General features: G+C 45.8%; 1 protein-coding gene across 4 annotated transcripts; it reads right to left on the bottom strand.

The window, feature by feature from the left end:
- Nucleotides 1-1,918: 1,918 nt before the first annotated feature.
- LOC147612110 (uncharacterized) lies at nt 1,919-27,680 on the bottom strand. Of its 4 annotated transcripts, XR_015263653.1 has the most exons (8): nt 27,309-27,677; nt 26,838-26,895; nt 26,660-26,740; nt 4,050-4,088; nt 3,211-3,453; nt 2,944-3,082; nt 2,287-2,813; nt 1,919-2,152 (listed from the first exon to the last, which is right to left on the bottom strand). XR_015263653.1 is itself a non-coding variant. In XM_086783985.1 (7 exons), the coding sequence occupies exons 1-7, from the start codon at nt 27,542-27,544 to the stop codon at nt 2,425-2,427; spliced, it is 1,182 nt and encodes a 393-aa protein (XP_086640111.1). In that variant the 5' UTR covers nt 27,545-27,680; the 3' UTR covers nt 1,919-2,424. The 4 variants fall into 4 exon arrangements, 3 of the variants coding, with proteins under 3 accessions (XP_086640111.1, XP_086640110.1, XP_086640112.1); XM_086783985.1 differs by having other exon boundaries at nt 1,919-2,813; nt 2,944-3,079; nt 27,309-27,680; XM_086783984.1 differs by having other exon boundaries at nt 1,919-2,813.

Below are 27,680 nucleotides of genomic sequence, written 5' to 3'. Positions count from 1 at the left end.
TTTTCACAGTGCCTCACTGAAATCCCAATGATCCAATTGAAGTTTAAACTTTTTAATAATATAAAGTTTGAAGTTTGGAATTTACATATGGATTTGAAGTTCATGGTTTTAAGTTTTAAGTTTCGAGCATTTAAACTCATGAATCATTATGTTTTTTGGTCATCCTCCATATGCAATGTACATTGTATATAATGGTCTCTAAATTTTTTGATTATATTTTTAAAACAATTAATATTAACATATCATTTTTTAAAATTTTGGGACGAAATAAAACTTCGAAACCTTGGGCAATGACTCCAAGTAATACCTCCTCTTTGATACATTGAAGCAAAAACCTTAGCTCTTGTTGGTGCAACCAAGAGATCTATGCACTATGAAGACACACCAAATGGCATATCCTCCCAAGGAAGGTTAAGACAAATCCCTAGTAATATGCCCTCATTAGAATCTATATTGTTGGAGATAGATTTCTCATGGGATGCAAGTCACATAGGGACACCATTGATGGAGATAGACCATGTTTATGAGGATGACCTTTGAGATGCCATAGATGATGATTTAGAAGATGATACCATTTACCTTTCATACGGGTATACTTCTTCGTTTTTCAGTGACTATTATGATGCTGAAGATCATATTGTTATCCTAGATCATCATACGCATGACGATTTTGCACATGAAGACATGGTGCATGGTTTGGCTCATGCCCATATGCCTATTGTTGCAGTGGATCATGTTTTTGACTTTTCAAGTCATCCTACATTGAATAATAGCATTGATTCACTCTTACCCACGTGTGATGCCAACCTTAAGATACGATCTTTTAGCTCGCATGCGTGTCGACACGATCTTATTTTCCTTTAGAGCCAAGACATTCACTCTTGGATATAGTATATGTTATTTGGGACGCATGGTATTTGATTATCTGACTCATTATGTGGATTTACATGCATGGCACCATGAATTTGACGATATTTCTAGTGGTTATTTCACCTTACACAAGGAGCTTGGATACTTCGTTCTCAATCCAAGTGGTTGCACATTTGTTCTACGAATGGATGGTCTACACTTTGGCTATCCATTTGACCCAAGTGGTTATAAGTGAGTTACGTCATCGACATGAATAAATATCCATTTGTTCCAGGAGGATTGGCCAACCGCATCACCGACATTCGCTCTTTACATTTTTCATTCAATCCATGCGCTTTGAGAGCCATTACTTTGGAGTCTACATGACTTGGATTTACATTTCATCCATACGATCGCGGTTAAATGGATTACCTCATCTTTGAAGTGACACTCGTATCTTTTCAATTTGATCCTAGAAGATACCCGACTAGCCTCATCATTGACAAGAGTCTTTTATATTTTCCATTTGACCCCAAAGGTCATGAAATTCATGTATTGGTATTGGTTCTGTGCCTGGTCATGTATTGAGCTTTTTGTATATAACCTTTGTATTTATCTTTTGTGCATGACCACCCTTTAATTTCAACGAAAAAATCATTGGAGGGGATTGTTTGTAATCAAGTAGATTTAGTATGCACATGCACATGAGGGATGGGGCTTAGAATTGGGGTTAGGGTTATTCGCATGTGTAATTTTACAAGCCTTGGGCTATATTAGGCAGAGAACTCATGAACATTGTACCTTTGACATGTATCTATTACATCTTCTTGGAGCTCCACCTCTTACAACCTTTCGATCGCTACATTAACCCTCTTTTGTACCATAATATATTACACACATCAAGAGACTCATTAAACACACACCACCATACACACATCCACTTGTGGCCATGATCTACTTCCGTGGGGAAATCACGTTACTCAGCCTAATCCTCTACATGCCAAAGATTCCCACTCGCTTTGTGTACTTAAAAAGCCACATGTGCATGACATGCGCTATAAACGTGTGCTTCCATAGAAACCTTCAAATTCATAAAAATTTAGAATATCTTTACCAGTTCTCTTCTCTGTGTTAGGGCTTACAGGTGTGTAGTATTTATCCGGAAAGGTATATGCATGTTCCTCATCCCCAATCAACTAACCTTCGGTCGCCATATGCGAACCTGGGCTCCACCGGTGGCCTCTTTTACACACCCTACAACTCATCCGCAGAAACACCCACTTTCAAACACCAACTCCATTGCCTGTACCCCCCAGCCAAAACAAGAAAAGCATTACATGTTGCTTGAATTTTCTGTTAAGCATCCTTTTAGGGAAGCAGCCATGCTTGGTGCATTTATCTGCCAACTGCAAAGGAATAAAGAATTCAAGCCTTTACCTCAATTAGAATCTAAACCCTGTAAATGTGATATATAGATCATCCTGAGCCAATGGTGTCCGAATGTAGGGGCAAGGTAGGGTAGTATACAAAACTAACTGGAAGACTTTTCTCTCCATGCCTTCTTGGTGAGTTAAATTAGAGCCTGCTCCTGATGCCAAATGTCTGGCTTGCAATTGAACCCCCATCCAAAACATCTAGAGACTTGGAGCAAGCCTGAAGCTCTACACCATGGCAGACACTGCCAACAGGAGAATGAGGATTTTCTTTGTCTCCTCTCTTGAACTGCACATGCACGTGTGGCAGCCTGGAGACACGGCTTATTTCAGATGAAATAGATTCAGGCAAGTCTGTCCATGTTGCAGATGATGCATCTAAGGAAACCCCAAAATCTTCCACACTCCCAATGCATGAAGCAGCAGTGTATTTAGGAGACTTCTCAAGCCGCTCGATGTACATAGAAGCCGCATTTGTGAGCAGCTTGTTCACTTCGGTTGAATAATGTTCTGCGTAAAGCCGAAAATGGCCTGTATGTAAGTCCCCTTCACATGTTAGCAAACCCAAGCACAGCCATAAACAGTGACAACATTCCTGCATACTTTCAAAGAGCAAGCTATCTAAGCACAGCCATCTTAAAATGGGTCCACATTAACATACCTACGTGCTCCGATTCTCTCCACACAACCATGTCTACTTTCCCGCCGAGTTTGCGAAGGTTAGAAGCAAACATGCGAATCGTCTCCACAGGAGCCAGCTTATCATTCTCTGAGCACAAAAAGAGTATAGGTCCAATCTTCTACAAAAAAATCAGTGTTGGAGTTAATTACTAACAAATCCTACCCTACCATTGCCAATATTAAACTCACATTCTTTCATATTATTGTAAATACTGCATTTTTTAGTAGCAAGAAATGCAACATGTACCACAGAAGAGTATAGGGCCTGCCAAAGATCTATTCGCTGTGGTCCCAACTGCCTAGAAAAAATGAAATCGATTCCTCTGCCCACTGCATATGCCCCCCATGAGACGATTCCAATCGGCCTGCCTGGTTGAAATGTAAGCACTTGGTGACTCACAAACTTTGCACCGAGATGACTAACAAAGTCCACAGGGCTTGAGTCAAACATAAGCCCTGCAAGAGACCTCACCACCACCTCAAACCTCCCCTGCAGACATCACCAAATAAACAAATCAGATAATTTCCATGGACTTCCAGTAACTACGTGTCTAAGGGTGCATTCACATTGTGAAGATGGATTTGGATCTGTTGCTCAAGACAAGTCTGCTGCTGCAATAAGCCCTATAACCATATAGACAACTCATCATCAACCACCATCACCATCAGGGATGCTGCATATGCAAACATCAGCCCAGCAACCAATGCAACACATCCATAAGGTTGTGCAACAACAGCAACCATCTTCAGTCTACGCTTCACACCTGCTGACCCTCAGTTCCATGCTTTGTTTGGTAAAAGTTTAGAGCTGTTCTCTGTAGTCTTCAGCCCCTCCTGAGTGCACTCAGATTTTCCAGCCTTTGGCTCCATAACAGTAAAACGAACAACCACAAAAGGAGACAGGCTGCACAAGAGAAGGGGACACTGGTACCCAGTACTGTGTCATCTGTCCCTTGTCAGTAAGTGTCACAATAGTTCTAGCATACAGCATACCCTTCCTTCAACAAGAGATGTAATGCATCACAAAACACATGGTTATCACATATACACCAATTTGATATGTTTCCATTTAGATTGAAAAGTTACCTCATCAATACTGACTTCACTGCACTTGCCGAGCAATATCTGGGACAAAGAAGTAAAAGCTTTAAATGTGGGCATTTAAAACATCGATAGAAACAAACATCATAAGAAGTTCGCAGACTCTCATATACTTTATGCTGAAAAAACCAAAGATTAGATACCCTTCTAACTCCAGAAACCCAGAGCAATGCCTCTATAAGAAAACAAAACAGTTTATAGATCCACGTCATATATTGATCTGCAAATAGCCTAAAGGCACCAAGAACAAACACCCCAATCTAGTGAAAGCAATGTTTATAATGACAAAATTTGTCCAAAAACACTCGAACAAAAGGATATATAAGGCTTTAATAAAGATGTCACACCCACGCACTGTACCAAGGTGCCACGTGGACATACTTGTCCAGGAGTACACCGTCAAGTTCCTATTTGCCCTAGTCCAAGGACAGGTGCCCAGTTGCAATCAGGTCTAGGTCATGGCGCGTGTAAAATATGTGCGTTGTCACGCAAGTAAGCTACAACCCACTTGTATTCTTTGAACGAAGGTCCAGGCATCTTATTAGGCCAAGAGCCAGACATCGTTTAATCGTGTTTACAGCCAACAATCACAAGGCTGAATATCCAAATTCCAGGCAGAAAACAACACAAAGAAAAGGCTTCAGACAGCAAGTGGGCAGACTGCACAGGTGGACAGATCCAGAGTCAGCCAGCAAAGGGGATTTTTCCCAATTTTTGGCATCTGAAAACTGTCGGCTGGTTGACTGCATCAGGGGTACTCCAATCTCATATAAATAGGACCCTTGGGTTTCCTCATTTCTCATCTCAGATAATGAAGACCCAGCTTTCAAGCACTGGAGTAAGGAGATCCTTCAGCCCCAGGAGCTGTCCAAGGCCATCAGGAAGCTAGCAGACTCTGCTGCCCCAGCAGGTTTGTAGAACACTCATGTCTATGTGCTTGCCTGCTAGGGTTTGAGAGGAAAGTGCAGCGGAATCAACAGTGAACACACACAGCCCAAACAAGAGTCCTAAAAACTTTTGTTCTCTATTATGTAGAAGATATAGTTTACACCTGAATTCCAGCAAATACAGAGATATGGCTGAGTGAAAACGTCAATTGCAGCCCTGTGGCCTACTGAATACTCCTGGCTAGCACTTCACCTGCAGGGAAACGCTCTATGAAGTCCAGCGCCGAGAAATGCATATGATTATGACAATTTGCCCAGGCGTGTATATATATGCACGGTAAGTGCTGATCGGCCTGCTAAAAGGTTGTCGATAGACATGCAACCGGTATGATCATGTAACGCACAGCAAGGCCTTCTTTATGCCTGAGCATGAAGCAATCCACTTTATTCACAAAAGGGAGAACCGTAGAGAGCATATGTAGAGTCGACCCAAAATTGGTCCCAATCTACCCACTTAAGGGCCCCCTCCCGAAAGCAGGAGTATTTTCCTTATTACTGTGGAGAACTTGCAGAAAACTTATTGATGACAGTCGATTGAGGATTGCCAAACACAAGGACGATGTAGACAAAAATGTCAATTGAACCATCAAGCAGAATGAAGACAACCGTGAAGCTACTTTGGAAGCCTTTATGCACACCCAGATCTGCTGAATGAAGGCTGAATGATGAAGAAGACTTCGGGATGCCGTGGACTGAAGCACAATAAAGTGCTTGGCTGTAGATATGTATGCACAACGCACAGAGACATAGGCACACATAACTCTGCTCTTGTTTGACAGCTGAACTGGGAGAGAATGAGATGATTTTAGGCAAGGGACTGTAAAAGCCTTGAATTTGCATTTACAAATGTAATTTTTCGACACCGGAATAGTGCTCTGTGTAGAGAGTCAATGCCGGGAAGCTCAGGAACCCCAAAATCAGAAAAGCCCCAAATTAATTTTTAGCATAGCTATTGTAGGTGCAGCCAGTACAGTCGGGCAGGCGGATAGTACAGACATTAAGTACACCAACTGTATGGATGTCGCACGAGGAAGTATGTTCAAGTGCAGAACTCTGCGAGGCTGTGCAGATGGGTATGGGTCACGCGTGTGTACGGACTGTTTAGCGAGTGGCGGTGACTGTGCAGACAAGGCACTAACGCTCAAGGAGAGTTTGTAAAACGCATCCTCCAAATTGGTCAAATACTGGGGTGGAAGAAATCTAGTTTGAGGTCGTACACAAAAGTATCCCATAAGTAATGAGTCATGCATGTGGTTAGATCTATATGGAGACTTGACCAATGCTACCACCACATAACTTCTTTCCCCGTGAGGAGTGGAGCCACCATATGGACTTTGTCTTGAGGATCTGAAACTTTAGCCAACTGAAAATATGCAACAAATTGATGAATAAATTGTGTGAGCGTAGAATGATCACACTTAACAATCATACTTTCTAAAGTTCGATTGGGCTCATATGATGGTGGTTGGAGTGATTGAGGAACTAGGACTAGGTGCCAACTTGTGAAGGGTTGCCATAAGATTGGCATGTTAAGGTTGCTAGCAACTACTGATGCAAGAGTTGCATTGCTGTTGATACTCCAACGCCACGTGTTTTGCCTGGCAACAGTCTTCAACCTCCTTGCATTCCTTGCGTTTAGCTTCCTCTATCTGTTGTGCCTCATAAGTTCCTGTCTTCTTTGTTGCTCAATGAGAAGCAGCATGAGCTAAAAATTTGGGAAACCTACTCTGTAAACTACTCTTTAGGTCACTCTTTTCTTTTCTTTTGCTTTTTTTGCCTGTTGTTGTAGCCTAACTTGCTCTTCTTCATTTAGCTCTTGAAGGAGTAAATTTGCGCTTTGTGGAAGCGTTTCTTCTTTGTGTCTTCATGGACACTTTCTTCTGCACTGATGTCTTCATGGAAACTTTTTTTTGCAACGATGCCGTCTTTGAAGCTTCTTTCTTCTTCTCCTTACATGGTGAATGCCTCGGTGGAATCTTGCACGCACGGAAGCGTTGTTGTACTGATCCACAACCCTAAGCTTGATTAAGAACAAGATGTTGATTTAAACATGATAAAGAGAGAGGAGAGAAAAGAAGAGAGAGAGATAGTTGGCGTAAGAATGAGATGATTATGGAAAGGAATTGAGGGCTGCTTTTATATGCATCCAGGCTGTTGGTTTGTCACATGCGGAAGCTCTGGGAGTCTTCTTTCACATGAAGGTATATCTTGGCTAGCCAGCTGGCTGCCCCATCAAAAGGTGATGAAACACCTAATCTAATCCTAAGTCAATGACCCAGTCCAAGGAAGGACTGAATGAACAATAACGATGAGCAAACATGCCTTAAATAGGCTTTGGAATTTCCTAGTGGACTGGCCGACTGTTGTCAGCCATGTCCTAGACAAGATCATGCCACTTTGCTGCAGCCAACTGGTCTTATTCCTTTTCATGCGCTGGCAGACAGCCTCCTTTGTCCTCCACCAATCCTTCCCTGCCCACACCAGCAACATATGCTCCAAAATTTGGTTCTAGTCATGTTCCTTATCTTGTTGCCCTTCAAGGATCAGCCCTAGGATCACCCTGCACATGTCAGCCAAGTGAAAAAGCCCACGACTTGATAAAAATGGTCATTTATGACAGCCGCCTTCACATGTGTGAAGCACCTATCAATATTGTGAGAACTTCTTGGTCTATTAGTATTTTAGGAGACGTGATTAGAGACACAATATAGAAAGAAAAGCCAAGTACAACAAAAAGCTGTGTTGTTTTCATTGATACACAAGGCTTCTAAAATAGGGCCTGAAAAAGTACAAGTGAAGAGGCACATCCCCAATGCAGGACGGGATTGTTTCCATATGGTGTACAACAGCTTATCATATGGAATACCTCTCCGTACGGTACCATACGAACTCATACGGATTTTTTCAAGAAAAAAATTTCCAAAAAAGAAAATTCCTAAATTTTTTTCCCCAAAAAAATTAACTTTTTTGGAAGGTAATGGTCTTTTTTTTCGGAAGTCGTGCTAGAAGAATCATCATTTTTGTCATGAATTAACTGAACAAAATTCTCTAACGGTTTTTCAAGAGAGAATGTGTAGTAATTCTGCAATTTTTGAAGTATGAGCACTAACACAATATCTTATGACGTTGAAGGTTCCACACTAGTATTCTAACGAGTATTCGGGCACTAACACAAACATGAACTCCATGAGCTATTGCACGCATACTTTTTGAATTATCCAAGCACTAAACTTGTGAGTCTATGACCTATCTTCTGAGGTTGAAGGTTCCACACTAGTATTCTAACGAGTATTAGGGTGCTTCGAGCACTCAAACCATCTATGGTTACAAAGACCAAGTGTTGAAGCTGAGTTAGTTGAACCAAATGCCTGTTAGCATTATTCATCTCCTAGTAGTGTGACAAAGTTGTGTACCAAGGGTGCCCAGATTTATCCAAGGCAGCACCATATTTTTTCCCTCATGTTCAGGCCCTTGGTTGTAGGGTTGGCCACCCATTTTTCACATGTTTACTTGTCCAATCGTGGGTCTTTTTTTCTAGAGCAAGTTGGCTAGCTCCAGTAGGGGCTATATAAGGCCAAGATCTTACTCACTTGTAGACATCTTGACAGGGGCTTCCAGGCCCGGGTCCTCCCTCAGGGGAGTTGCTCATCATGCCCTCACTTACGGGGACCACCCCTTGCACAGGGTTGTTTGTATCATTGCTTCTTCATCATTATGCAGATTTGTTTTCTCTCTCTCTATGCCTATGTCTCACGCTTTCCACTGCGCACTTTTGACATGGTATCAGAGCACCGGGTTGAGGCTCTTCTACAGAAGGTGTTCTCGCGTTTTTTCTGAGAGAAGGATTTCTGCATTTTTCTCCAGAGGGGGTGCTGGGCAGCATGGCTGTGTTTTCTTCCAGAGAAGGAGGTGCTGGGCAGCATGGCTGCGTTTCTTTCCTGAAGGAGGTGCTGGGCAGCATGGCTGCGTTTTTCTCTGGAGAAGGTGCTGTCGGCAGCCCCTAAAGCTAAGTGTTGGGAACTGGGGTCACACAGAGTAGATCCGGTAGGAGAACAGCCGAGCTCCTCCAATAATCTCCGCAACCATATCGCCTCACGGTACTCCCCCTCGGTAGAGGAAAGCGCCACAGTAAGCTGCTTTTTACTGCTCCAACAAATGGCTCTAGACCCAAGTGTAAAAACACAACCACGCCAAGTATTTGGATCTCCAGACCATCCAACAAGAGTGCATCCTTGGCCATAGAAGATGTCAACGTCCAGAGTACCACGTAAATACCGAAGAACTTTGAGAGCACACTGCCAATGCTGGTGACGATGTTTGGATGAGAAAGAACTCAATAAACTGACTGCGAAGCATATGTCCAATTGGGAGTAGGTCAACCATACCAAACAACCAACGAGAACCCGATACTGTCCCTGATCAATCCCTGGAGAAGCATCAAGTGAAGAAAGCTTCTCACCAATATCCACAAGAGAAGATATTGGTTTGCCCCCAGTCATTTGAAATCTGTCGAGAATCTCTCATGCGTACTTCTGTTGAGAGAAGAAAATGCCCTTCAAGGTCTGCCAAATCTCAAAGCCGAGAAAATAATGCAAGAGGCCAAGATCCATCATCTCAAACTCTGTCTCCAAAGCATCCATAACAGAATGGATCCTCACAAAATAAGAACCTGTAAAAATAAGGTCACCAATATAGACCATAATGATAACAATCAGAATTTCCTTCGAAAAAAAACTTCTGAACTCACGACTCGCTGAAGCTCACGCTCCCCCCTTGCTCACGCTGTCTGCACGCTTCCCCCCTCCCCCGCCATCGCGCCCCCCCCCCCCCCCCCGCGCCTGCACTCGCGTCTGCCCCCCTCTCCCCCGCCTAGCTGCCCTGCGCGACCCTGCGCTGCAGCGCCCGCCGCCCCCCAGCTCCTTCTCCTCTCCTTCGCGCCCTCCCATCTTTCTTCAACGCCCCCCCCCCCCCCCCCCCCTCTCGCTGCCGTCACCTTATCTGCCCCCCGCCCCCTGTTTCGCGCTGTTTTCGCCTCCCCCCTAAGGCCCCTTTTTTGTCTTCGCTGGGGTCTCCCCTTTTTTCTTCATTTTGCCTTCCGCCTTCCCTCTCCGTCCTTTGTGTGCAGCTCGACTCTTGCAAGACTTTCCGCTTTCGCTCCGCCTTCGACTTAGCTTCAGACACTGATGGAGGCTCCTCCCGCCCCACCTCAGAGGGACTCTCCCGCAACCCCCTCGCCCGCCCCTGAGGATACCCCCATCAGGCTTTCTCTTTCGCCAGAAGAGGAAGCGAGCCTCAACGCAGAGGTGGAACGCCTCCAGGCCCACTCCACCATCTGCCGTATAGTCGGCACTCGCCCCAGCAGAGGGGAGATCCGAGATCTTCTCCAGGCCCACCTTCTTGCAGATGTGGGCAAGATCCTGGACGTTCAGCTACTGGGCCGTGGTCACTATCGGATCGAGTTCGAGACAACCCAGAGCGCGGCCAAGGTCCTAGCCATGAGTCCCCTAGACATCAGGGGCGCTCGGGCATTCTTCAGACCTTGGCAGCATGGCTTTGACCCAGCAGCGGCCGAGCAGGGAGAGCGCCTTTTCCATGTTACAGTTTGCTTCCCTGGACTCCGCCGCGAGTACCTGCCGCTCCTTTCTAGGCTAGGAGCATTGGTGGGTTCGGTGCTAGAGACTAGCCCCACAGCAGCTTCAGTGGTGGCCAGAGCAGCTGGGCTACCGTCGGTCAGAGTTTTGGTCCGGGGGAAGGACCTGCTCGATGCTGAGTTTGCTGACGACACGGGCTTATTTTTGCATGGCCAGGAGGCCAATCTTCTTCGAACAGAGCAGTCGCTCCAGATTTTTAGTGTAGCTTCGGGAGCATTGATCAATTGGAGCAAGACAGTGGCCTTTTGGATCAGTAGCGCTCCCACTCCGGCATGGAGCCCAGACCCCGGTTTTAGATGGATTCCTCCTGGCACAGCAGTGCGATATTTGGGATGTCAGATTGGACTAGATTTGTCACCTGAGCAGCAGATTGCCCCGCTTCTTCTGAGCATTCGGAAGAATGCTTTTGTATTGGAGTACAACTCGGCTATCCTTGGTTGGGAGGATGGTGGTGGCAAATCAGGTGCTTTTAGCGACCATGTGGTACATTACGTCTTGCTCGATCTTCTCGAGCTCTTGCATCAGCCAGGTACAGAGACTGATCAGGAACTTTCTTTGGTCCGGGCGGGACGGTCAGCCAGCTCGGGCAAAGGTTGCTTGGGCAGTTATTACACTTCCGCTTGCCCAGGGAGGCTTGGGCATTATAGATCCAGTCGATCAGAGTAGAGCGTTATTGGGGAAGCTTATTGTTCGGGGGCTGCTTCCAGGCACTCAGCCTTGAAAAGTGCTTCTTTTGCAACGACTGCAGGCTCGGGCTCCCCCAGCAGGGGGCACTTTGGCACTAGAGATTCGATGGATCTTCATAGTGATGAGGAGGACAGGCCTCAGTAGAGGATGGGAGGACAGATTTGCTTTGAGCATCCTGAGAGCTTGGGAGCTGCCGAGACCGAGGCTCTCTCAGAGACCTCCTTCTTGTGTTGAGGAGTGGGCCGGACAGCCGCTCATCTAGAGCCCAGCGGTTCGCACAGAGCAGGGTCATATGCTGGGTTCTCGGCCTCGTCTAGCCTGGGGACCTTTGGCGGCAGGCCCAGCACGTAGCTTTGGAGACTGGCAGGCCTTTTGCAGTCTCTCAGAGGAGATCCAGGTGGAGAGACTGAGTCACTTCAGAGGGGGGTTGATTATGAGGGATGACATTCAGGAGGCACTCACAGAGGAGTGGTTCCACCTCTCGAGCTAGTGGCCCCACGGTGGATGGGAGCCTTTACACAGTTGGAGATCTTGATTACTATCAGAGCTTGCACTGAGGATGGCAGATGCCTCTACTATGAGATTCAGGATGAGGGCAGACTTCAGAGAGTGGAGGTGGAGTCGCCTTTATATAACTAATGAAAGGATCTTTTCTCGGAAAAAAAAAATGATAACAATCAACCCCCTCTCAAGGAGGATATAAAGGTTCGAATCTGCATGAGAACCACGTAGGCCGAGCTTGTGAAAGAACTTGGTACCAAGCCCGCGGAGCCTGCTTCAGACCATATAAAGCCTTCTTCAACCGGTACGCGTGATCCTGTTTACCTGGAACAACAAATCCCGACGGCTGATCAACATAAACCTCCTGTGTAAGCTCTCCATTCAGGAAAGCCGACTTGACGTCCATCTAGAAAACGGGCCATCTATGATGACCTGCAAGAGCAAGAACGGCGCGAATGGCAGTCATCTGGGCCGTCGGAGCGAATGTCTCATCGAAGTCGACACCAGGGCGCTAAGCATAACCCTTGGAAACTAACCTCTCCTTGTGCTTGTCCAAGGAGCCATAAACTCGGAACTTTGATTTGAAGATCCAACGCACACCAATCACCTTACACTGCAGTGGCCGAGGCACCAAAATCCAAGTGCCATTCCGTTCGATAGCATCCAGCTCTGCCTGCATAGCACGACGCCAAGGCTCACGTGAAAGAGCCTCGTCCACATAAGTGGGATCAGAAGGACCATTAATGATAGAGGACATAAGAGCATAATTAACAAACATGTTGCCCTTATGAATTTGTTTCCTTGTAACTTTGGAAGAACGCCCGAGAGAACCAAGCGGAGGAGCAAAAGGTAGCTCACGTAGCCCAGAATCACGAACTGTCTGATAATACCATCCAAGCACAGATATGCTCTAACTCTCTAGAGGAGGAGGAGAGTCATCATCATCTGACTGAGAATCCACAGCTGGAGGCGGAACAGAAGTAGCGGGAGGAGGAGTAGGAGGCGGAGGCGGAGACGGAGGTGGAGGAAGAAGAAGCTCACCACCCCCCTTTGAAGATGTAGGAGTCTCATCGAACACCACATCACGGCTCACAACAACTTCTTTGGCTTGGACGACACAGTGCTGTATCTGAGAAAAGTCATGCGTTGAGACTTCGAGTCCAGCTTGGAGCGATGCTCCTTAGGCACATGAACATATGTCGTACACCCAAATATCCAAAAATGAACAACGGAGGGCTTCTCACCATGGAAAGCCTCATATGGAGTTTTATCTGGAAGAGCAGCAGTAGGAGACCTATTTTGAATGTAGACAACAGTGGAAGCCGCCTCTGCCCAAAAACGTGGAGGTAATGAAGAATGCTCAAGCATAGCACGGGCCATCTCCATAATGGTCCTATTCTTCCTCTCTGCAACTCCATTCTGTGATGGAGTATATGATGTAATAAGCTGTCTCCGAATGCCATGGGTCTTGCAATATTGCTTAAACTCCTGGGATGTGAACTCATCCCCTCCATCGGTCCTGAGAGCCTTGACCGAGTGACCGGTCTCTTTTTCCACCTCAGCTCTCCAATCACAGAAGTGCTAAAAAGTCTCATCCTTGGTCTTCAGAAAGAAAACCCAAGTATATCTGGTAAAATCATCCACCATCACAAGCATGTACAACGCCTTACTCAAAGACGCGGTACTCATAGGACCACATATCGCCTCCTTCAAAAAGGCGGCTCGGTGTTGCTTCCCCTGTAACAAGAGGAACAAGCAAAAGACGGAGCCTTGATGGTCTGTAATCCCTCAACCAACCCATCCTTCGAAGCTCGCTACAGATGCTAATAGCTCAAATGGCCAAACCGAGCATGCCAAAGAGCAAAAGAAGCACCAGAAGAAAGCAGAGCGGTCACTTGTAGAGATCACTATCTTGGACTCCCTGAGCCAAGATGCTACCAATCGCCTTATCACGAATGGTAATGTCATAACAAGAAAAGATCACCTCCGCACCCTGAGCTGTAAGAGCACTCACTGACAAAAGGTTAAAAGCCAAATTTGGAATATACAGAACATCAGAGAAGTACCTCTTGTCCTCGTTAGAACGGAAGATGGGGATAGTGCCATGTCCATGCACTAGCACAGAAGAAGAATCACCCAGAGTGATCTCGCTTGATCTGACAGTGAAGTCCTCAAACCAATCTTGATGGGGTGTCATATAGTAGTAGCACCGCTATCAACAATCCAAGACCATGACTGAGAAGTCACAAGAGCAAGTATACGCCGAGTACCTGCTAAGAGAAGGATGCCATCATCCTTCTTGGGTTGAGACACCGCCATTGAGGAAGACTTCTTTGCTGCTTCATCACGCTTCTTCTTGTGACATTGGGGTGACTTGTGACCCTTCTTGCCACAATAATGACATTCAATATCCTTATTCTTTGAAGATTTGTTGTCTTTATCCTTGTCGGAATCCTTGGAGTTCTTGTCAAAACCCCCTTTTCCTTTCTTTTGTTGATTCTTGCCTTTATCTCGCGCTGCCAAAGCTCCATCACGACCACTAGGGTGCCAGTCCGCTCCTCAAAAGAGACTCGATCTGCATAACGGAGGGGAGAACTTCCTCCCAAGTAATTGGAACGGGACAAGGAGAAGAAACAAGAGACTGAAAGTATGCATCAAACCTCTCAGGAAGTTTGGAGAGCAGCCGAATAGCCATGTCCTCTGTGGAGATGTCCTTGCCACAAACAGCAAGCTCGTCCTGGAGATCTTTCATCTTGGAGATGAAAGCAAATAAAGATGGAAAGGCAAAAACTGATAAGTTCATAACTTGCTATTCCAACGCCAAAATCCGACCTGGAGACTTAATCTCATAGAGATCTGCAAAAGCCTTCAAAACTTCATGTGCAGCATCTGTTGTACTCACATGAGAGAGAACAAAATCCTGACAGTTTAACATCAAAAAGGAGAAGACGCGTCGATCATTCGACTGCCAAAGATCAATCTGTGCTTGAGTCGCACCACCAGAAGCAAGGGTGGGAGGGGTGGCATTGGCCGGTGTAACAAGCCAATCCCAAATATCCACACCATGCAAGGCCGATTTCACCTTCACCTTCCAACTTTGCAAACTCAACAAACATATGAAGAGAAGTCGGTGCAGCCATCACAAAAGCTTGGGCTCGATCTCAAGAAAAAAATGCACAAACTCTGACGTAGAAGTGTCCTCCACAGGTACCAAGAGTGCCACCAAAGCCTGCAACACCAAAGACCCCCTTTGCAAAGGAGCAAGCCCACTGAAGAGGAAAACGCAGCACAGAAGGCTGCAGTCCATAAGAAAACAGGCCGCCTATGTCCCAAACTCCACGTGGAAAAGAAAACGCTGGTCAACAAGTACCTGATGGCTGTGTTGATGAAGCCAATCTGAAGGCGAAGCGACCAGCAGGTTCAGTCCAGAAAACGCAGCAGTAAAGAGCTGCAGATCTGTGAGAAAACGCAGAGGAGAAGGTGCTGAAAACAGGGCTGAATCTGGGACAGCAAAGAGGCTGCTAAACCGGGAGCGATGATACCTTGAAAGAGTGCACAGAGTAGAAGTAAAGGGGCACTAGAATGTGCTGAACAGAGAGTGCAAGAGAGAGAGAGATATGGAGCAAACTATGCTGAATATACTGAAGCAAAAATCAAGATCATCGACATCAACAATTTGGTAACAATGACAAGCGATCGTTTCCTTGATCACAACACTAGTCGTCGTATGGTGATACCTCCAAGCGATCATGCAACTTTCAACAGCGGACATTGTCAAAAGTGCGCTGCGCAAAGCGTGAGACATAGGCACAGAGAGAGAAAACAAATATGCATTATGATGAAGAAGCAATGATACAAACAGCCCTGTGCAAGGGGTGGTCCCGTAAGTGAGGGCATGATGAGCAACTCCCCTGAGGGAGGACCCGGGCATGGAAGCCTTTGTCAAGATGTCTACGAGTGAGTTAAGAGCCTGGCCTTATATAGCCCCCACTGGAGTTGGCCGACTTGCTCTAGAAAAAAAGACCCACGACTAGACAAATTAAACATGTGAAAAATGGGTGGCCAACCCTACAACCAAGGGCCTGAACATGAGGGAAAAAATATGGTGCTGCTCGGGATAAATCTTGGCACCCCTGATACACAACTTGGGCACACTACCAGGAGATGAATAATGCTAACACCCCCTCTCAGGTCTTGGGAGAGAAATCGGTCCAAGGAGCTTGAAAAGGAAACCTCCAAAGCAAGTCGAGAAGTCGATCTGCTCTCGCCTCTGCCATGTACTCCAAGAAACTTCTCCCGATCCAAAAGTCCAGCAAAATCCAAAAATGAGCCACCAGATGTCCATATCTCCAACCCAATCTGTATCACACCAGTCCACACAATGTGCTCCCTCTTCAGCCCAAGAAAGGATGTTGTCCGACTTTCTTCCTCCAAGAAAAAATTTGCTCCTTAGAGAACACCGCCAAACTGTCTCCTTGTTGGCACCCCCTCTAGACACCCTAGAGGCCCACAATGTCTACATCAGCCATGGTACTCAAGCCTCCTTCTCTGAGCTTGTTGAGCACCAATCTCCAGATACAAGGTTTCCGGATCTCCATGTATCCCTCGGTCCAAGAATGCTCTCTGTCTTGCTAACACTCCAAGTGGAAGTAACATACCTCCAGCACTGTAGCTGACAATCCTAATGGCACCTGACCTTTAAAACATGTATCCATAACTCGCTCTTGAAGGAGCTGAGTTAGGGTTTCATGTGGGAGATACACGGAGAGAAGAAGGAAGAGAGAGAGAGAGAGAGACATATGGGGATAAGTCAACTCATCATGTGTGAGTGTGTGACTCCCCTATCACACATGTATATTTGCTCTAGTACACAGTGTGCACTTAGTACATTAAAAGTACTAAGTGTACTATGTACTATAAAACACATGGGCTTGTACACACTATAAGGGTGGGCATAATGCCTTTACCCCAACAACCTCTCACTTAAAGGCAAAGTGCCCTTAAATGAAGGAAAAGAAAAAAAAACAGCATGTACATGATAATATACAAGGCCATATCAAGGCTGAAACTGGCCTCATCCAATGCCCATCAAGTGTCTACAATGAGCAAAGCGCTCTGGAGGCAAACTCTTTGTCAACAGCTCAGTCGGGTTGTCATCCGTATGAATCTTAACAAGCTGAATTTGCTTGTTCTCTATCACCTCTCTGATGAAGTGATACTTCACATCCACATGCTTCATCTTTGCATGAAAGACAGGGTTCTTTGCCAACTAGATGGCACTCTGATTGTCACAATGCAACAATGGAATATCCCCTGTATAACCCAAATCGACCACTAACCGAGATAGCCATAATGCCTCCTTGCAAGCCTATGTGGCTGCAATATACTCGGCCTCTGTAGTAGATAAGGCAGTGCACTTCTGCATCCTGGATATCCATGACACAGCACCTCCTGTGAATATAAACAAATAACCGGTAGTAGACTTCCGGTTATCTGGATGATCGGCATAATCCGAATCCGTGTAACCATGCACTAATGCATCCTGTTTGCCAAAGCAAATGCACATATCTTGTGTGCCCTTGAGGTATCTCATGACACCTTTCACTGCTTCCCAATGCTTCTTGCCAGGGTTGGCCATGTATCTAGAAACCACTCCCACTTGCAAATGCAATGTCCGGCCTAGTAGCAACCATGGCATATATGAGACTGCCACAAGCTGAAGCATACGGAATCTTGGCCATATCAGCCCTGTCACTATCCGACTGTGGGCTGTCCATAGCACTGAGTTTCACATATGGAGGCAAAGGAGTACTAGTCTTCTTCCCCCCTTCCATATTGAACCTCCGCAAAACTTTGCCAATGTATTCCTTCTGAGACAAATACAACACATGCTAATTTCTGTCCCGAAGTATCCGCATACCCAAAATGTGATTTGCATCACCCAAATCCTTCATATCAAAGGTCTGATGCAGCCTCTTCTTCAAAGCATCCATCTCTTTATGAGATTTCCCAGCAATCAACATATCATCAACATATAAGATGAGGATCAATAGACTGCCATCCAAAGCTTTCTTGGTGTATAAGCAGTGATCTATGTCACTTCTCCTGAAATCCTGTGATTTCATGAATGTATCAAATTTATGATACCATTCCCTTGGTGCCTGTTTGAGCCCATAAAGACTCTTTTTCAGCTTGCATACAAGCTTCTCCTTTCCATTCACTGCATAACCCTCTGGCTGTTGCATATATATCTCCTCATGGAGATCACCGTGAAGGAAAGCAGTCTTCACATCCATCTGAATCAAGTCCAGATCATCATGAGCAACCAAAGCTAATACAGCTCTAAGTGTGGTCATTTTGGCCACTGGAGAGAAGATCTCATCAAAGTCCACACCATATTCCTACTTGAAGCCCTTAGCCACTAACCTGCCTGTAACTTTGAGCCTGTAATTCACTTGCATGGCAAAACCTTCTTGCCTGTAGGCAAATAAACAAACTTCCACGTTCCATTTTTGTGCAGAGAATCCATCTCTGACTTCATAGCATGCTCCCATAGAGCCTTGTCTGCCCTCTGTAAAGCCTCCTTATAACAAGAGGGCTCCCCACAGTCAGTGAGCATCAAGTAGTCAACCCCTGGAACAAACCTGTCAGGGGCTTTGGAGGGTCTTGTGGACCTCCGTACCCAATGACCATCATTTGCAGGTTGCTGTCCAGCCTGCATATCACCTATTGGTGGCTCCTGTTCCATGCCATAAGGTTGAAATATCATGCCCGGTATCTCCTCTAACTGTGGGATATCCATAGGGATATCTTCTGCCATCTCTGGCTGTCCATTTGGACCATTTTCACCACCATTTAAGGGCTGGTTTTGATGCTGTAATGGCTGATTTACAGCCCTTGGTTGTTGTCCATGATGTCCATCATCATCAAAGATGACTCTGTCAGGCTCCTCTTGCCTTGCAGGCTCCTTATACATGCATGTTTCATCAAAAATGATATCATTGCTGTGTATAATCTTTCTATTCACTAGATCCCAAAGTCTATACCCCATTTCACCTCTGTCACCATATCCTAGGAATATGCATTTGTGAGACTTAGGATCAAGTTTGGTGCGCATTTCCCTGCGTATGTGCACGTACGCAACACAACCAAACACTCTCAAGTGCTTGTAGGACGGAGGCTTCCCTGTCCATACTTCCTCTGGCACTTTCCCACCAAGCCTCATGTTAGGTGACCTGTTTATAAGATGAACGGCTGTCATAACAGCTTCAACCCAAAAACCATGAGGTAATGCAGCATGTGACAACATAGAACGGACCTTCTCTTGAATGGTCCTGTTCATCCTCTCTGCTGTCCCGTTTTGTGGAGGATCATAAGGAGTAGAGAGCTCCCTCTTGATGCCTTTAGCATCACAAAAGTCCTAAAACTGTTTGGACATATACTCTCCACCATTGTCGGAACGCAAAGCCTTCAGTGTTTTGCCAGTTTGATTCTCAACATGAGCAACAAACTTCTCAAACACTGAGAATGTATCACTCTTCAAACGAAGAGGATAAACCCACACCTTGCGTGTGGCATCATCAATAAAAGACACAAAATATTTTGCCCCTCACAAAGAAAGCTGAGGCATCTCACATACATCTGTATGCACAAGCTTTAACTGAGCATCTTTCTGTCCAAGAGCTTTCTTGTGGGGGCACTGGAGTTGCCTGCCATATATACAATGCTCACAAAACTGAAAACTTGAGAACTTTAGGAAGGCAAGTAACCAAAACGAGACAATTGCTCCATTCCTTTGATACTCATGTGTCCCAACCGGCTATGCCACATAGAGATTTCCGGCAGCTCGGTTGCATTTACATTAGCATGGTGACAAACACCAGTATGCATGAAGTAAAGAGTGTCCACCTTAGAGCCTCTGGCAACAACCAGTGAGCCCTTACTAATCTTCCACTTTCCACGACCAAATGTGGTAACATAATCAGCATCATCAAGCTGTCCAGTAGAAAGTAGGTTCTTCTTGATCTCAGGCACATGCCTGACATCATAGAGCATAAGCTGTGAGCCATCTGAAAACACAAGCCTCACATCACCTCTGCCAAGAATCTGGCATGCATGGTTGTCACCCAAATAAACTACTCCTTCATTGCCAGCAGTATACCTGGCAACCAAGTCTCTACAACCTGTGACATGAAAGGAGGCACCTGAATCAATGATCCATGAGTGCATACCATGACCATCTCCTGCAAGAAGTGAATGGGCATCAAGTGAAGACGTGAATAGGACTTCATCCTCACTGTCACCTGCATGTGACACATTGACTTCTTCAATCTTGACTCCACTTTTGCCCTTTGGCTTTGCATCTTTGGCTTCATCTTTGTCTTTGTCTTTTCCTTTGCCCTTTTCCTTTTGATCATTCTTCCATTTGTAGCATTGCTTTTTGATATGTCCCTTCTTGCCACAATAATGGCATTCCAAGTCCTTTTTGGAGCGGGACTTGCTCCTTCGCCGTTCTTGGCTTTTACCCCTTTGCTGGGATCTCCCACGTGCATTCATTGCATTGGACTTTCCAACAGAGTTGTTCTTCCTGTTCATCTCCTCTTGAAGGAGAGCACCCTCCATATCTGCATATGACAGCATAGCATTTGAATTGCTAGTGGCTGTCCTGAATGTGTCCCAGCTCTGGCAAAGTGCATAAGAGAAAGGTGGCTTTGAACTCATCGTCCATTGCCAACTTTTGATTGATGACCTGGCTTACAACACCATTAAACTCATTTAGATGGGCTGTCATATATGCCCCTTCCTTCATTTGAAGACCTATGAGTTTCTTCAACCAATACACTTTGCTTGAGGCGCTTTGCTAGGCATACAAGTCCTGCAATCTTTGCCACATTCCCCAAGCTGTCTTCTCTTCACGTATGCTGAAAAGTAAAGTGTCTGACACAGACAACATGATGGTGGATCTTGCTAGCTCATCCATATCTTCCCATTCTTCAGCACTAAGAGAAGCAGGCATTACACCCCTTTCTTTGATGGGCTTGTGCTGCTTCTTCTGGAGCAACACATTACAGCACTGGGTTTGCCAAATGTCATAATTATGTGAGCCTTCAAGCTTCTTGATGTGAAGCAATGAAGAGCTCTCACCTGTGGTTGCCATAACAATATGCAACCTGTCACAGTCAATGCCTGACTCCCTGCAAGATGTGCAAACACTGCACCAAAAGCACACAAAGTGCTCACAGTTGTTCTCCCAAAGTTTATCTCCCACTGCAGAAGCACAAATGCAACTCTACTCCCACTGTATGTGATAAAATCACCAAAATCTGGTTGCTGCAGATTTAGGACAGCACCTTAAATGTGCTCTCTTCCTCTTCCAAAGTACTGTACAACAGTACTAAGTGCTCACCAATGATGTACCAAATCTGTACCGGCAAGTACAGCAGCTGAAAATGAACCTTTTCCTCACTCAAATCAATGTACAACCATGCCAAAACTTGTACAAAGTTGTACCAAATCTGTACCAACAAGTACAGCAGCAATAAATGCTCTCCTGGCTGTCCAAAAGAGTGAAAATCAGACTTTTACAGTCCCCACCACTGCATACAACAATCCCGAACAGAAATTGGGCAAAAGCCCCTTGACTGCAAGTGGATTTCTGAGGATTCAAGGCATAAAAGTCTTCCCTGCTGCTTTGCCAAGCTCAACAAGCATAAAATCTTGAAAAGCCCCTTGATTCAAGATCAATTTCTGATCATACATGGTACATTAACGCACATGAAGGCATCCAGAGTCTTCACAATGCTTCCCCCTGGCCACATATACATCAAATACATAAAAGCCCTTTGATTTACAAGCACATTGAGTGCTTGACAGGCATCAACACATTGCCCAAAGCATCAAATGCCAGTGCCTGCATGCAAATCAACCAAATTGGCACAAAAGCCCTTTGATTTGCACTCCAATTTTCTGCAATTTTGCCCCAAATGTGAGATTGCTCACATCATACAGCATGTATGAATGCCCAATGGTACAATTACATCAAAAGCCCCAAATTTTGACATCCAATTTCCTGCAAATTGATCCTGAGTGTGACCAATGTCATCCAATGTTGCCAATTTTGCTCAAAAATTGAGCAATTTGGACCTGTACCTGCTCAATTGATGATTGTACCTGCTCAATTGCAAATTCCAAAAAAAAATTGAAGCAAATACCTTTGCAATCACCTGATTTTTGTTGCAAAAAATTATTGCTGCAAGAAAAGAGGGGTGTTGGGGGCGTCGTGCTGAAGCTATATTCGTGCTGCTTGCTGGTCAGGCTTCTACAGTTAGTGCAACAGGGCACAAGTAGGTTGCTACAAGAGACACAAGAAGTAGCAACAGTCACAGCTGGCGATGGTGGGCACAACTGGCGATGATTTATTTCTCACGAACAAGATTGCAGTCGTGATGTGTGCAGAGCGATGGACGGGTGCTTGGCGACCGATTCAACACAGGGAGCGTTGAACACGTGGAACGGCGGGGACGCGACACCCTGCACTTGGGCGGGCGTGGTGTGCGTTGCTACGCCTTGTGGCCAGGCCGTGTTTGTTGCCGCCGCCTTCGCCTAGTGGTGGCGGGTTGTGCTCGCCCAGCCTGGCTTCGACGGCTCGCTCGTAGGCGACTACGGCTCAATAGCTCTGCGCACAGGCGACCAGCGACCGGTTCTGCGCACAGACGACTTCCAGCGCTGCAGCTCGTTGACCAGAGACCAGTTCTACACACGCAGGTCGTGCTGACACCAACGTTCTCAACGGCCTCCGTAGCTGGAAGCGATGGAGAATGTGGGCCAAAAAAAGAGAAGAAGCTTCAAATCTCGCCGACAAGGATCAACAGCTCCAATGGAGCCTTGAAGCTTCAACAGAAGCAACACACCAATCCTCACCTGCAGGCTCTGATACCAGTTGAAGGAGCTGAGTTAGGGTTTCATGTGGGAGACATACACAGAGAGAAGAACGAAGAGAGAGAGAGAGAGAGAGAGAGACATATGGGGATAAGTCAACTCATCAAGTGTGAGTGTGTGACTCCCCTATCACACATGTATATTTGCTCTAGTACACATAGTGCACTTAGTACATTAAGAGTACTAAGTATACTATGTACTATAAAACACATGGACTTGTACACACTATAAGGGTGGGCAAAATGCCTTTACCCCAACAGCTCTCGCGTGATGGGACTACTACTCACAGAGTCACCCAATCACATGGCAACACCCCCTGAGCTCTTTGGTGTTAACTAGGGCACTGAGCTCAAGAAAGCTCTCCTGCCAAAACCTGGCACCCCCAGTTGGCAAGCTCCCAACCAACCATTCACGTGTCCATGTGGAACCAACCATCCACAACTCATCATCCCAAAGCACGATCTATTAGAACATTCATCCCCAGTTTCTGCTCATTTATGGTGCCCATTTGGTCCCTTTTGCATGGCCCTTTCTTGTGGGCTGGCCACCCCTTTTTTTATGTATTTTTCTTGGATTTTTCCCAGCCTTTCTAGCATTTTTTAGTCGGCCAGCTCACCTCAACTATTATAGGAGGTGTTGGCCTCTTATTGTTCATTCAGTCTTGTACATATATGCTTCCTCACTTATGAGACTTGTAGTGCAAATAGCCAAGGACAGGTGGGAGGATCGTATTTTTGGACATAAGAACGTAGGCTGGGTTCTAACCTCGAGATGAAAGCATGGGGCTCTTCATCATGAGTAAGGTTATTAATCTCTAGTACCAATGTGCTGAACTGAGAGATATAAGCAGATAAGGAACCAGTTTGTTCCAATATCCGAAGTTTAGAGCGGACCTGAAAATCTGCATTGGCAAGTATTAACTGTTACGGATAGCGCATTCAAATTTAACCCATGTTAGCATCAAGGCGGGCCCCTCCTGGCCAATCGCCTCCTATAGGCCGACTACAGAGAAAAAAACAACCTCCCTAACAGGAGTCCTACCAAAACTAGGAAAAGAGGAAAAAAATGGAAACTCCTCCCACGGGCGAGAACACCCACATCACAGGCCACCACTCCCTGCAGCATAATATGGTACAGACAGGAGATGAATGCTAACACCCCCTCTCAACTCCTAGATGTGGAACCAATTCCAGTGAGCTAGAGTTGGCCCACGACAAGAATAACCTCGTCAGCCAACATCAAGGCAAGCCCCTCCTGGCCAGTCACCTCCTATAGGCCGACTAGAGAGAGAACCCCCCCCCCCCCCCGCGCCAGCACTCCTACCAACACTGGGAAAAGAACAAAAAAATGGGGACGACTCCTGCAAGCGAGCACACCCACATCATAAGCCCTCACTTCCTAGAGTATAATATGGTACCAGACAAGAGATGAATGCTAACACCATAGCATCAAAATACAGATTCATCGTATAAAGCCATTGTTCCAAAGTTTGACGATTCCCATGACCATTATAAGATTTTGGGGCTTAACGTCTCTCTTCTTAGTGTGACTTGCTTTCAACAACTAATAAAGAGCTTTTAAATCATCACCTTGTACTTCAGAAGGAACACGGTCAGAGTTTGTGAACAGTTGTTGATGACGACGACGAAGAAGAAACAAAATCCCATCTTGTGTCTTGATGATTGATGAGGTGCCATATGCTGCTCACTTCGCATAAGTTGTACTATTGTAGAGAGTGTTAGAACAGAATCTCATAACTCCGCACTTTGTAATCGCCAATCAGAAGGAGGTGGAGATGAATCCCGTTGCGTCTCTTGTTCTTGGGCCATTGCCGATAACTCCGTCTACGGGCATCAGCTCTAGAAAACATTGGATTGGGAAGTTGGAAATTTAATGTGTACCTCCATCACCATCACTGATATTTGTGTTGAAACATGTGAAAATTTGATGAAGATTGTTCGTGGCAGTCTGGCTGAAAATTGTTTTGTGATGAGAGCCAGCTCAATGTTGATATAGTGGGCAATGGGAACTCCTCTCACGGGCGGGCACACCCACTCCTTATAGCATAATATGGTACAGAAAGGAGATGAATGCTAACATCCCCTCTCAACTCCTGGATGTGGGACCAATTCCAATGAGCTGGGGTTGGCCCATGACGAGAATAACCTCGTCGGCCAGCATCAAGGCAGGCCCCGGCTGGCCAGTCACCTCCTATAGTCCAACTAGAGAGAGAACCCCCTCCCCCCCCTGCCAGCACTCCTACCAACACTGGGAAAAGAAGGAAAAAAATGGGGACTCTTCCCACGAGCGGCCACACCCACATCACATGCCCTCACTTCCTAGAATATAATATGGTCCAGACACGAGATGAATGCTAACACCACAGCGTCAAAATAGAGATTAATCATATAAAACCATTGTTCCAAAATTTGACGATTCCCATGACCAATATAAGATTTTGGGGCTTAACGTCTCTCTTCTTAGTGTGAGTTGCTTTCAACAACTAATAAAGAGCTTTTAAATCTTCACCTTCTACTTCAGGAGGAACACGGTCAGAGTTTGTGAACAGTTGTTGATGACGACGACGAAGAAAAAACAGAATCCCATCTTGTGTCTTGATGATTGATGAGGTGCCATGCATGAGTTGTACTATTGTAGAGAGTGTTAGAACAGAATCTCGTAACTCCGCACCTTGTAATCGCCAATCAGAAGGAGGTGGAGATGAATCCCGTTGCGTCTCTTGTTCTTGGGCCATTGCTGATAACTCCGTCTACGGGCATCAGCTCTAGAAAACATTGGATTGGGAAGTTGGAAATTTAATGTGTACCTCCATCACCATCACTGATATTTGTTGTTTAAACATATGAAAATTTGATGAAGATTGTTCGGGCAGTCTGGCTGAAAATTGTTTTGTGATGAGAACCAGCTCAATGTTGATATAGCGGGCACCAAGTCGGGCTGCATAATCCCGAGTCCAAGGGCAGTTCCATCATCACGTACAAGCACCATGCAGTCATGTCTTTACAAGGGGAGGGGGGAGGCGTTGGCCTGCATAGGGGCTGATTTGGGCCAGGGATTTCATGTGCAGAACGGAGGACTCATATGTTTTTTTTTTCAATGATACAAGCAGCACGGTATATGGGCTGATCACACCGGAATCATTTTGTTGAAGAAACTCTACTGAATTCAGGTACTGCAGGCGTATGGCACCAAGCAGGGGGCTGAAAATGATGAAAACCAACAACGCTGTGCAGGCACTAGGCACGATTTGCAGGAGGGGGCTGATTTGCTGCTAAGACGGCCACGAATGCATGGGCAGAGGGGGACGGGAGGCGGGGGATTATAATTTGGGGCAAAAATGGGCGGAAGCCTTGCTTACTTGATCCTCAGTCCTAAGTCCTAAGCCTAACTTTAATGATGTTTGCCTTGCTTACTTGATCCTCAGTCCTAAGTCGTAAGCGTAACTTTAATGATGATTAGACAGCCAGAAAAGAGAGAGAGAGAGAGAGACAGAGAGAGAGAGAGAGGAGGTGTGTGTTCAATGCATTATACCGTACAAAAAGATGATGATGTCTCTACAATTTCAAAGGCCTTTGGCCTGACAAAAAGGTTGACTTTAGACCTTCTACTGATTGCCTATGACTTGATCCCAAAAGGGGATTAGAGGATATGTACAAATGAGAGCTTGGCTATTTACAGAGAGAGGAGGAAAATTCGTTCAACAGCAAACAGCCACAGGACAAGAGTGGCAGACCCCTCACTGGCACCTGCAACAGAGACGGCCCAAGCTGAGAAGCCACCCGCTCTACTTACCTTGTCCATAGGCATTTAGTGGAAATGCAAACCCATGTACAGAAACAAAAAGGCAAACCTGTATGATCTTGTAGAGACAAGCCTTGTGCCCTCCAGAGAAAACGGCAAATACAACAGGACATGGATGCCTTTCAAGGTCCTGTAAATGAGAACAGCAGATATATCATGCGCTTATCCCTAGAGCTAGTGTGAAAGTAAGGTTCCAGAGTCATGCAAGGAGAATGTAGAAGTCTCACTTTTGAAAGCTCATCCAAAACACTCAAAGCTAAGGTAGTAGCCCGGCTGGGGGAAAAACTGCAAAAAGATCTCATGGTTACATAAAGGTGAAGCACTAGAAAACCTATGAAGCGCTGAAAACCTAAAAAGCCCGGATGCTTGTCGATGTAGGCAATCATACACCCAAGCTATAAGATAGAATGCAATAGAGCAGATAGGTTTTCCAAAAGCTGCAGACCCTCCTGTCCTGAGCATGAAACCAAACCCTGTCTACTCTAACCTTACGCAGAGAACTATTCTATGGCACAGAAGAAAGAACATTGCCGACGCTATGTTTACTACAATGTAAACGCAGAAATGTGCATTACGGCAGGGTTATCCTAAAACTCGCCTTATATCAGAATTCTGCAATAGAAACCCTAAAGCTAGGGTTTTGCAGCGGAAACCCTGATTACACAGCATAGTTTGACACAAGAAAGAGAGAGACTCACAGGTTGAATACTTGCGGATGACAAACAAGACAATCCCAACCGCAGGATTTGTAGAGGCGGGTATAAGGGGCCAGGCTTTTCCGCCTGCTGAGCATCCATCCCAGAACCACCACAACTCCAGCACGCGGGGGCAAGGCCTCCCCTTCTTCTTCTTCGTCTGCATATTCTTCTTTATTCCTGCCATCGCTCCGCCTATCCCAGTACCAGAAGCTCCGTCTGAAGAGGTTGGCTGCCATGGCGATAGCGTAAGCGAGACAAAATGAAGAGCTCAATGAGACTGCACAGAGCAGAGTAGAAACACGCAGAGAGTGAAGAGGAGAGCTCGGGGAGAATGGTGGTGCAGACGCATCGCCGATGTTGTTGGCGCCATTA

This window comes from Cibotium barometz, chromosome 46 (genome assembly GCF_041138505.1).
Source record: "Cibotium barometz isolate CiBa-2024 chromosome 46, ASM4113850v1, whole genome shotgun sequence".
Taxonomy (NCBI): Eukaryota; Viridiplantae; Streptophyta; class Polypodiopsida; order Cyatheales; family Cibotiaceae; genus Cibotium; species Cibotium barometz.
Note: the sequence above shows the minus strand (reverse complement) of the source record. Positions and strands in the feature narration are given on the sequence as shown.